Source organism: Branchiostoma belcheri, unplaced genomic scaffold, assembly GCF_001625305.1.
Source record: "Branchiostoma belcheri isolate BF01 breed outbred unplaced genomic scaffold, Haploidv18h27 scaffold12, whole genome shotgun sequence".
NCBI classification, from domain to species: domain Eukaryota; kingdom Metazoa; phylum Chordata; class Leptocardii; order Amphioxiformes; family Branchiostomatidae; genus Branchiostoma; species Branchiostoma belcheri.
In genome coordinates, this window is record NW_017802602.1 from 2,467,891 (window position 1) to 2,480,480 (window position 12,590).

The following is a 12,590-nucleotide window of genomic DNA, read 5'->3' on the forward strand; positions in this document are numbered from 1 at the left end:
TGCAGGAATCCTTCAAGCCAAGATGACAGCAATACATGTGAAATAAAACAGTTCTTGAAGACCCCCAAACTAGTGGAATAAAATAAAAATTCCGGCCAAAAATAAATCTTGTTCCCTGTGCCATATATAAGTTATCTCATGCCAAAATACAGCACATTGGGGTGTTATATTATCACCTTCCGGTATATTCCAGCCTCCTATATGTGTATTCCAGTGTATTCCGTTCTATTCCGTTGTATTCCGTTTTATTCCAGTAAGTAGACTGACCCAGATTTTGTGATGAGGCACAAGTGCAACTGTTTTAATTTGCTTTCCACGGGAAAACAGCAACCGAAATGAGTACTATCCAATACAGTAGTATGCTTATATATCTATAGTCACGTATGGACCCTAATCGTATGGGATACTTTCGTGTGCTGAAAATTTGCATATTGAGGACAACTTAATGGACTCTTTTTCGAATCCTAGAGGACGTCTGCAAGCTAGGAAAATTTTTGTGAAGAAAACATGTCGGATTGTAGCCCTATAAGTATTATTTTAGTGTCGTCCGGTAGTCTGCGAGGAGACAGACTTCTTTTCAGGTATCCTTATCAAGACCTGCCATGCAAACCGACTATTTCGACAGGTAAGCGACGAAAATTCATTTCATTTTGAGCGAGTGAGGGTGGGAGGGGGGGCGTGTTTATTTACATGGACGAACTTCAAGATTCGGTAACATGAAATAACATACAGCTGTTTTAAGTGTTTTTCGTGATTTGGGGCACACCAAAATGCGATTTAGAATTAAAACAGAACCTTACTGCAAAACATTAACAGCAGAAACATTTGGTAGTACAGTAGGTAATATTTGATAATATCCTATAGTATAAAAAAGCAGATATTTTTTGGCAACACCATAGCGACGGAGGCAGTTCTGTTGACGGTAAAAAATACAAAAATATTCCAAATCAATTCAACATCTTTTGTCTTTTGTTTTTCTGCTAACAAATTTCATGTTTACCTTCTCTTCCTTTCTTTCTGTTGTGTTGTTTGACGTAACTGTGCGTTGTTTTGTATCGTACCCGTTTGTGAAACAACAGTCCTAGGCCCCACTACCGCTGACAACTGGTTCGAAAGAGTGTTTCCCTTCTACGGCTCTCAGCGTTACACCAACAGTCTGCCAACTGTCGCCGAAGGCAGGAACCTCAACAACTTTTCCCAAACTCAACAAAATCATAATGAGGGCTATCCTCCGTAGCAGGCTTATAGAACTGGGGGTTTGGTGGTCTTCGGCTGTTTTCTGACTAGCCCAGTTAAAAAAACGGGGGTAATTCAACCAGGCCGGCTGTGTTGTCTATATGCAATCAGAAAATAGCACATAAAAGCTCCCTAAGACCCTGAAGACCCCCAAACCCCCCAGTTTTTAGCATGCTATGGAGGCTAAATGAGGGCTTGCATGCCCTTTTTAGTCTTCGTAATCTGTAGGCAGCCACCCAAAATTATCGTAATTTGTATTCAGCCGTAACGCATAGTTGTTCACAATCAGCTCTGAGAATGTAACGTAATTAATTAAAATCAGCAGCGAAAATTTTCCATAATTACATTCACTATCCCCCCATGCAGGCCCTCAATAATCAATTGTAACTGATAGTAATACACCATTAAATCATTCGTACATTCAAATCATTTTAATATTTCACATGTTTCATAACCAAATATTTCAGCCCACATTCAAAGCAGATGATCATTATTATTGATGTAATGCATTTTTTCATCATAACCTTTTTCATTTCAGGATCACGGAAATTATGAATCTTATTGTAAATCTGTTGCCTTTTGTGATTGAATAACTGAATGCCAATGCATAAAGTGATTTGCCAAGGGTTTTGATTCACAGCTAAAATTCAAGCATGTTAAGTATTTATAATACATATTTCATCTAGGTAGTATTTAGTGATCATTGATTTCTGTTCAATCTGTAGAGATGTTATATACATGTACATGTAATATTGATAATACATGTGTATATACGAAATTGAAGTCATCAAACCTTTCAAACTGTAAGGATGAATAATTGTTTGATGATGATTATTAATATCATTTCTGATTTCTGGACATTGCAATGCTACAGTGCTACATTTGCATACCAGTAACTGCTATCTTCTTAGCAAAGTAATGTTAAACTGGCAGTCTTTAGCATTGGCTCCAGAATTTCTGCAGATCACACCAAAATTACTAGGAAGCTTTTGATCAGAATTATGTTTTATTACAGTGGCAAAATACACATTAAAGTTGTAAGTTTTATTTTTCAGCTGTGGCCTCAAATCCATATGTACTACGGGAAGCTGACTGCAGGTTAGTGCGATATTAATAAGTCATGACTACGTTAATATTAATCTTTGACATTGCTAGAAGGTTATTGATTGAACTTCTTTGCATTGTTTATTGTAATCATAAATGGACATTGCACAAATTCTATTATGAATCTGATGGTACATCTATATGAGTTTTTTTGAGTCTGAATCAGGTGTTGAAATTCATACATGATCATTGTATATGTTCAAATCTAGAATGTAGAATGGCAAATTTACTTACATGTGTCTTTTCTCTTTTTCAGTGGTTCAACGAGTAACCAAGGCTTAACTGGGTATGTTTCTAATACTAGTTTTGAAAGTTCTGGTATCTAGCAAAATTTGGTTGAAGACATCTTCACATTTGAGAACAATTAGATGTTGATTTTTACCTCCAGAGGTTTAGGATCTCAGACTTCCTGTTTTCCTTCTTTTAGTTACACGGATAAAATCCTGGCCACTCTGATGGCCACCAAGACTGAGCTGGCGGGAGACAAGTTTGAGTTGAAGGTGGATAACCTGCGGTTTGTGGGCCACCCCACCCTACTGCACCAGCTGTCATCATCCACAGACCTTTCCGTAAGCCTGCAGTTCTCTCAGACATTGCTAGGGGGAGGTTTGTAGTACAGTACCTAGACTGCCTCACTACTGATAGAAATTATGTGTACTAGTATAAATTACTTTGAGTTGAAGGTGGATAACCTGCGGTTCGTGGGCCACCCCACCCTACTGCACCAAATGTCATCATCTACAGATCTGTCCGTAAGGCTGCAGTTCTCTCAGACATTGCTAGGGGGAGTTTGTACTACAGTACCTATATATAGCCTGGTAGAGGCTAAATACTACTGTCTGACTGTTTCCCCAATATTTTTTTGTGTATCTTATTACTCAAATGGGGGCAGGCAAGCCCTTTTCCGTAGAGCGTAATCGGCCGTTTTAATTCTACATAGAGCGTAATTGGCGCATTTTGCGTTGAGCGTATTCGCTGTTTTAATTCTACGTAATGTGTTGTGGCCACTTAGAATTTATCGTAAAGCGTAATCGATAAGTTTCCGAATTCAGCGTAGAGCGTTGTCGGGACCCCCCCTTGCAGGCCCCCTCAAATGTCTATTAAGTAACCTTCAGTTACTGTAGTCCTGTTTGTGTGTTACAGAGATCAGATGGACCATCTCCGAGGAGAGAACCTTCCCCCATCATCCTCTTCAACATCGTGTTCGTCATACAGGTGGGTCTAACAGTCAATTCTTTTATCATTTCTATATTAGACTGATCCCTTACGGAAAGCTACTGTCAACAGTACTGACAATTACTGACATGCTACTGTAAGATTAGACAAGTTTTATCCCTTACTGTCAGCCGTAGAGCACGCCGGCAGAACGTACTGCACCCACGCGAAATCTGTAATGTATTGTACATACCAGGTAGCACTTCGGAAGAACGTCTCATATAAGGTTATATTCGTGCATATAAGGAAAACATCTCGTCTGTAGTTTCCAAAAGTTATGTCAAAATGTACATCCTCTGCAACAGGCAAACTTCTAATGCGACGTTGACCAAAAATCCACCAAACACCGTGAAAATACAGGGTTCTGCGCAGGCGCAGTACGTTCTGCCGACGTGCTCAGCCATAAGAGAATCATCACATGCTGTGTATGTATTTTTTATTGCAGGCCAACGTTAGCCCGTCTTTAAACCAGTACTACCACGACCTGAGTAAGAGACTGGCCCTAGCCATCAGACACGAGGAGTGGAGATGTGGATACCTCAACAGACAGGCACAGATCATGAGAGATGTACACGACGAGGTGTCGGCCATGCCTGAAGGTGGGGTCGGTTAATTAGATAACGCCCTTAGCCAATTAGAGCTTTGTTGCAAAAGTGGTGTATAATACAGACCTAACAATGATCAAAGTTGAGATGTGGCTACCTCAACAGACTAGCACAGATCATGAGAGACGTACACGATGAAGTGTCAGCTATGCCTGACGGTGTGGTCGGTTAATTCGTTAATGCCCTTAGCCAATTAGAGCTTTTGTTGCAAAAGTTGGTAGTTTAATACTGACCTAACAATGATCAGAGTTGAGTTGAGGTTACCTGAACAGACAAGCACAGATCATGAGAGACGTACATGACGAGGTGTCAGCCATGCCAGAAGGTGGGGTCGGTTAATATTAGATAACGCCCTCAGCCAATCAGAGCCTTAGGTTTCAAAAGTGGTAGTTTAATACTTACTGGCAGACCTGAAATGATCAAAGTTTAGTCATGGCTACCTCAACAGACAGGCACAGATCATGAGAGACGTACATGACGAAGTGTCAGCCATGCCTGAAGGTGGGGTCATTAATGTGTTAATGCCCTCAGCCAATCAGAGCTCCAAATTGGTGACTGTGCAATCAGAATCATGGAAGTTCATCTGTGTTTCCATCTGTGGTACGATACCAGTACTACATGTAAACTTTATTCTTAGTACACAAAGGGTACACATGTACAGGATCAAATTTTCAACAACCACTGATGCTTTCATCAGGATATATTATTATCAATGACTTACTGTTGTGAGTTAACATTCAGATTAAGTTCTTATGTACATGAACATCTTTTAGACAGAAAATTCTTTTTACAGACAGTGCCCCGGCATCCCCGTTCCAACACATGATCCCTCGATGTGACCTGGCCAGGGAACTTAGAGACGTGTACACAGGGTAAGACAACTTCTGTCTCACATGTAATGAGAATATTGAAGATGAATTTCACTTTGTTATGACATGTCCCACCTATAGAAAAGAAAGAGATTCATTGTTACAGACTATTACCACTAAGACAAAGTTCAACCAATCTAGTACACAGTACGATACATTCTATGAATTATTGTCATGTCCTACTACCATATCTGCTTACGTAGGTCAATTTCTGTACACCTTATTTTATAAGCGAGACCAAATCATCAATTCATGAACATATTGTGACTCATATACTGCATAGATAGTAGTTTGTAGTAAGAAATGTAATAAGATAGTTTAGTTTTTTAGTATTGTTGTATTACTGCCACACATTGTACCATGTACGATTGTCGAGCAATAAAGTTCATTCATTCATTCATTCATTCATGATCATGAGTGCATATTGTATATTGTTGGCCATGTTAGAAGGTTAAAGTTGGAAGTTGCCATGTGCATATTATTTTACACTGGTAAATTTTTAATTGACAAATTTTTAAAATTGTGTTGAACATACTTACACCGTTAGAGGGTCCTAGACCCCCCCCCCCCCAAAAAAAAATACATGCAAATACCCCCCAAAAAATTTTTATTTTGGAAGAATGTAATTTTTACATGAATATGAAAAATATTTTTATTGTCATACTGAGTATATAAAAATTATATGATATTTTTATTGTCATACTGTAAAAATTTTTGGCACTTTTTTGTTCCAGGTTGTGTGATCTAGGTATTGTCAACATCAGAATTAACAGTTGGATTCTGGTCAGTTTTTGTTTACCTCACAAAGTACACAACAACAACGTAGACGCAACCAAAATTGAGGTAAGTAGGAATCATTTTATTTCCATCTTGATCAATATTTGCTGTCCACTATATTTTGTATTAATTTAAGGATAGAAATATATGCACACAAAAAAAGACATGCAGCCAGCTTCAACTTCTGAAATTTTTTGACTGTGCTTCATGGGCAGAACGAATGGGAATACTGTAAAAAAGTTTAGAATTATATTCTAAAAACTCTTGTAATGTGATATTTAGGGACACCTCTAGTACTGTGCAGAATTATTGGCACATGAAGAATACTTTTTAATATCTAGTAAACCAAGTGTTGACAGGATATTTCTTAATCTGAAGTTCTTTTTCTTCATTTCCACCCAGCCAGAGGCAGTAGAAAGATGTATATCTGCTATCAGGTAATCACTATCATGACAACTGTACATATTACATTTTATTAGTTTAGAATATGTATTTAAGGAAAAACATTAATATCAAATGTTATGCTGTAATATTTTGTTTGTAGCTCATAGGAAAATGACCACAGATGATTTTTAGCAAGATTTGAAAGCATTCTTCATCATTGACATCTGTTGGCTGTGTAGATCGTTTTAGCCAACTATTATAGGCATTTTGTCAATCCTTACTTCACTCAGGTGTAAATGAGTACCTAGCTTCGGTTAGGGAGTCCCTCGAATAGGACGTTAAATGGAGGTCCCGGACGTTAAAGAACCCACGTTAAAGACAACGCCAGCAACAGCTGCCTGTGTATTGCACTGTTGCAATTTCAATAAATCAAATCAAATCAAATTAAACTGAAGACAAATTTTTGATAGATATCCATTACCTTCCTTGTTTCAGACCGTACCACGCGATGCTGCTATTGGTAGATAGAGACGTGCTGCTGGAGGAGCTACCACAGGACTGTTCCCCTGCGCTGACCAGACTCATCAGAATAGCCACACCTCTCAAAAGTCTGCAGTGTCTGTCTCAAGACTCAGATCTCGCTTTGTCACAGGTAGGTGCCCAAAATCAGGAAAGATTCACATGGTGTACTTATACATTTTGTATATAATTGTCCAGATTATGAAGCAAGTTTAAACTGTAATATCCAACACAATAAATTGGACTCACCCAAATGTTTTTCACGTGACGTTACGGAAGCGGTGGATTGCTTATTCCTTGACAAAGACTGGAGTTGCACAGTCGAAAATTTGGGTGAGTTCAATTTATTGTGTTGGATATTAAAGTTTAAACTTGCTTCATAATGATTTCTACCAATACAGATGAACTTAGATTGTTAGTCTCAATAGATAATGTTCTCCTAAAAAGGACGCCATGCTTTTTAAAATTTAAGTGTCTAACCTTCCTGTAGTTACTGTGGTATTTTGATTCCCAATGGAAACCCTAGTTTGCACTCACTCACTCACTGTCCGGTTTATCGTCTGTTGCTCCCCGTCTTCCGAGGGTTAGACATGCTTGCACTGTACATCTGGGGCTTGATGGCAGCACGCCACTTGTCTCTGTCCTGTGGGTTGATCTTGTCTAAGTTCAGGTGGTGGAGGTCCTCCTTTATGTTGTCAAACCATTTCCTCCTAGGGCGGCCACGGGGGTTTGGACCCTCCACATCTAGTATCATTTGCAGTATGATTAATTCCTGTTGATGGTTAGGTCCCCTCAGGTGGTTACCTCATATGATCCACCTAAATTGTCTTTCTATAATATAGGATGTTGATTTTCCTTTAATTCGTGTAGGTTGTTACCCCTGAGCCACCTAATCGCTTTTTTAGAGCTTGTTAGATTTTCTGTTAGGTTCTGAAATGCCCCATGCTCTCCAAGGTCCAATACATGTACCTTACTGTTTCTTGTATTCCATTACCTGATTATCTAACCTTCATTGATGTAGTTGTTGTTTTTGTTTTACAGATTTTTCAGCTAGTGAGCCACCTGGTATACTGGGGAAAAGCTACCATTATCTACCCTCTGGCAGAAAGTAACGTCTACACACTATCTCCTAATGCAAAAACTTCTGTGTAAGTACATACATGTCTTTTTTTTTCAAACACGCAGTCGTCCCTCAGTAAGACACGTACCTGGAGCCACATAGTTTCCGTTTAGAACCTTTATTCAGCCTGTCACACAAGCAAAACTAGTCGTGTGACAGGCTGAATAAAAGTTCTAAACAGGAACTATGCTGGAACTCCAGATGTCTTACTGAGGGACGACTGCGTGTGTGAGATGTTGGTTAGCTTGAGGAGTGAATCCCCTCTACTATATACATTTGAACATTATCATATTTTTGCACATGTTGTATTGGTCTGGAGCAGTCATATGGCTGCATAACTAAACATAAATATAAAATACAATTGATTGATTGATTGATTGATTGATTGATTGATTGATTGATTGATTGATTGGTTGATTGATTGATTGATTGATTGATTGATTGATTGATTGATTGATTGATTGATTGATTGATTGATAACATGTACCCCGCAGGAATTCCCTCCTGTGTACGAAATTTCTGGAGCAGTAATATAGAATATGATTGATTGATTGATCAATTGATTGGTTAATTAATTGATTGATTAATTGGTTGTACCCTGCAGGAATTCCCTCCTGTGTGAGAAGTTTCTGGAGCAGTTCCCGGGGGTGTGTCTGCCCGCAATCATGGCTGACTTCTCCCTCCCCCTGCCCCTGGGGGAACACAGGAACCCCCTGGGCCTCCCACAGCAACAGGTCAGTCACACATTAGCGTGCGTAGTCCAGTGGTTAGCAATCCTGCCTCTGGGCTACTGTTTAGGGTCGCAGTCCCTAGGATGGGACATCAAGCCATGCTCCACTGTTCATTGTGCTTGTCGAAAAGAGCTACAGGAATTTCCCCGGTACAATGAACCTGTACATACTGTACATAGCGTCTGTCTTCTCTGTCGCGACCAGTGGAAGATTAGCTCTTCAATGAGCTGAACTGGTTCAAGATCACTTTCACTTTTCACATCACTCTCTCCCATTACGCTCTACGATAAATTCTGGGTAGCTACAACGCATTACATAAAATAAAATGGCGAATTACACTCTACGCAAAATGTGCCAACGGCATGTGGGCAGATGACGTGGGGGCTACTCAATGCATCAGGGACCTTGCAAGTCAAGTTTTGAACCAGGTCACTTACTCAGTGATTACTAGCTAGACATTACATGTACATGTATGTCACTGGAAACAGTCACAGTTTGATGAGGCCATGAGGGTCATTGACCCTTTAGTATATAATGTATGTTCTCAGATACTTGACGATGTATGATGCAAATGGGCAAGAATTTCACTCTGTCTCTGTCCTTCTTCTGTCCTGTTCTTGTGCCGCGTCCCAGGGCATCCTTCGGCTCAGCACACACGGCGTTGCCTCCCCTCAGGTCTCTCTTCTGTCTCTTACTGTGCATGTTATGTGCATGCCATTGTTACAAACTATATATGTAGCATGTACTGCACCAGTGCAAAACCTAGCCTCCTTCGCAGACTTGTAAGGCAGTGGCGTTTTTTGGTAAATTATGCAAGTTATTCGGCAGAGGGACGGTTTTGCCGCCAAGGGAGCTTTGCTGGGGAGAGAACGGTTTTGCCCACAACTGGTCTCTCCTAGGCAAAACTCCTGTGGCGGCCAATTACGTAACTGTCCCCAGTGTTGTCAGTCGATATTGTGAGCATGTATGCATGTTTTTTTTAATGATTATTGTGCCCTGTGTGTAGAAACATGTAGTTTGTTGTATCCTCTGCAGGCCCAGTTAGTCCAGATGGTGGTGTGGATGTTACAGCACAGACTGCTGGTGCAGGTATACAAATTTTTAGATGAAAGTTTGTAGTTACATGCTTCTTAAAGTTTTTGAATGTAACAAGCAACTTTGTTTCATTAAAAATTTAAAATCTATGGTTTTAATTGTAAACCAGCCCAGTATGTTGACTTCATGGCTCATATCGTAACATTTCCAGCCTTCATGGGGGTGCCTTGGCCTGTTTTTTATTTTTGTTATTTCGCATGCACTGCCACTTCATTTTTTTCTGAAAAAATCAGAGAAACAACAAATTAAATTGGTGTGGCCTAACGCTGAGACTTTGTAACACAGCTTCACACGTACATCTACCTGATGTCGACTGAACCTGAAACAGCCGGCCCGGGCGTGGTGAGAAGTCAGGCGTCACCTCTGCTTCTGGTACCAGACGACGCAGCTCGGAACAGGACCATCAGTGGGGGCAGCGGGGAGGCAGTCAGTCTGGGGTCTCCAGGTTTGTTTGTTTAGGATCTCAATCAATCAACCGCAGGCATCAGTAGAGTTGCATAGCGGCTGTAGACATGTCCCTCCAGGATGTTCTGTTTTCAGCCAGCGCTCTCCAGTCAGTTCTGCTGACCCCTAGTGTGTCCAGTGCATTGAAGACTTGGTCCTCCCATCTGCTCCTGGGGCGGCCTCTAGTGTGAATTTTCACACTATTCATCCTAATTCATCCATTTTCACCTGAGTGAAGTGAGGAAAGTCGTGTAAAGTGCCTTTCCCAAGGACAAAAGGTTGGTGCTGGGCAGGATTCAAACCCAAGACCTCTTGGTTCTGAGCCGAATGCTCTGCCATTACGCCACATGACCCCACACATTTTTTGGCAACACCTTTGGGATACATGACGCAAACTGACAGTTTTTAGGGAAATATTTTTCATACACATTATTAGTGAAAGTGAAAGTGATCTCAAACCAGTTCAGCTCATTGAAGAGCTAATCTCCCACTGGTCATGACAGAGAAGACAGACACAATGTACAGTATTTACAGGTTCATTGTACCGGGGAAATTCCTCTAGCTCTTTTTGACAAGCACAATGAACCACGGCTTAATGTCCCGTCCTAAGGACTGCGATCCTAAACAGTAGCATGCATGTCGGGTGAGTGACAACAGCCGGATCGCTAACCACTGGACTACGCACGCTACTGATTAGTAATGTGAACTTTTGAAATATTTTGCAGATGGAGGTGAGCTCGAGTTGAGCTCCAGTGTGGAGACGTACTCCACCTACTCCACAGAGATGGGAAGTGACGGGATGCTCATCACCAAGGACGCCCGTCTGCAGAGGAAACTGACAGAGAGCCTGCTGTCCGACCTGACCGAGGGAGAAAGGCTCAGCGTGCTCAAGGTTCCCGCCGCATCAAACCCAGAGGATCTCAGGCTATTTGCAAGGTACAGTTTTTTAACACGAGATGAGGCTGCAACAATTTCATTTCGTGTATTTAGGCCATGCTTGGAAAGGAAAGTTTGGAAGGAAATTTCTTTATGAAATAAGAAACTTTTCTTCCAACTCTGGAATGAATTGGGACTTGAATGACCCCTTCAACCTTCAAGTTCACGGAATAAACTTGTCTACTCTTGGAACGTGGCATTAGAGACACGTAACTGTAGTAGCGGGTCATATGTGCCAGATAACTTCTGTCGCCCCCCGTCTCTGTTTAGGGTAGGTCTGTGAGCTCTAATGTAGACTGCTTCCTTCACTCTTCTTGCAAAGAAGTCTAGTTCAGAATCAAGGAACAGTAAAAGTTTCTAGATATAGGAGTTCTCTTGTACACAACCAAAATTTCTCACCTAAATGCTAACGTTTCGGTGTCTGTCAGCGCTTCTGACTGGAGTTGAAGAAGTAAAAGTTTCTTTTTCATATAATTTCAGACTGGTGTGGTACTTCTGTGGGGAGCACCACTTGTGATTTTCCATTTATTTTTACAGACACGCCCACCCAAAACAATGCCTCCTTTTTCACAGACTTTGAGGTAAAGTGTGGAAGGTATCTTGTAACTGGAGTGTTGTTTTTCTTTATTTGCAGACTGGTGTGGCATAAAAGTGTGCTAGGAACATAACAGCATCTTGGAACTTTTTTTTTGTATAATTTCAGACTGGTGTGGTATTTCCGTGGGGAGCACCACCTGGAGGAGATCATGTACTACGAGAACCTGCGGAGGTCACAGCTGCTGACCCTGCTGGACAAGTTCCGGGAGGTGCTAATCACCTGCCAACATGAGGACGCCGCAGCAGCCGTCTTTCACACCAAGCAGTACTGATGAAATTATCTTGAAAGTTCATCTGTGTTGGTAGAAGTCATTGTGCTGCAAGATTAAACTGTAATGTCCAACACAATAAATTGGACTCACCCAAATTTTTGACTGTACAACTCCAGTCTTTGTCTGAATGAACAATCCACCACTTCTGTGACGTCACGCAGATAACACACGTGACTCCGTGAGCAGTGGATCATAGGTTGCAGAAAGTCTGTGGCGCCCCCCGTCTCTGTTGAGGGATGGTTGTAATGCCCTGCAGTACTGATGAAGTGCAAGCCAGTTTAGCTCATTGAAGAGCTTACATCTTCCACTGGTCGTGACAGAGAAGACAGACGCTATGTACAGTATTTACAGGTTCATTGTACCGGGGAAATTCCCCTAGCTCTTTTTGACAAGCACAATGAACAGTGAACTACAGCTTAACGCCCAATCCTAAGGTCTGCGATCCTAAACAGTACTGTGCATGTCGGGGAGCGACAACAGCCAGGAATCAAACTCCCATCCTCTTAGTCCAGAGGCAGGATCGCTAATCACTGGACTATGCACGCTACTACACGCTGAACCCACCAAGCAGTACTGAACCCACAATCAGTGGCGTTTCCCAATACCAGTGGAGTCGACAGTTCTGCGAAATTCTGTGGGACATCCCGCAATCTCCCACAGGACGTCCCGTAAAATGTGATGCATAT

The 12,590-nt window shown here is 41.2% G+C and overlaps 1 protein-coding gene across 1 annotated transcript; it reads left to right on the plus strand.

Moving 5' to 3' along the window:
• The first annotated feature begins 473 nt into the window (after positions 1–473).
• LOC109462665 (nitrogen permease regulator 3-like protein) lies at positions 474–11,991 on the plus strand. The gene is made up of 18 exons (XM_019759225.1): positions 474–625; positions 2,292–2,334; positions 2,597–2,626; positions 2,768–2,909; positions 3,484–3,555; positions 4,001–4,159; positions 4,586–4,661; positions 4,954–5,032; positions 5,764–5,872; positions 6,209–6,243; positions 6,686–6,842; positions 7,751–7,857; positions 8,434–8,563; positions 9,194–9,235; positions 9,596–9,649; positions 9,941–10,100; positions 10,825–11,035; positions 11,739–11,991. The coding sequence occupies exons 1-18, from the start codon at positions 508–510 to the stop codon at positions 11,902–11,904; spliced, it is 1,890 nt and encodes a 629-aa protein (XP_019614784.1). The 5' UTR covers positions 474–507; the 3' UTR covers positions 11,905–11,991.
• The last annotated feature ends 599 nt before the right edge of the window (positions 11,992–12,590 follow it).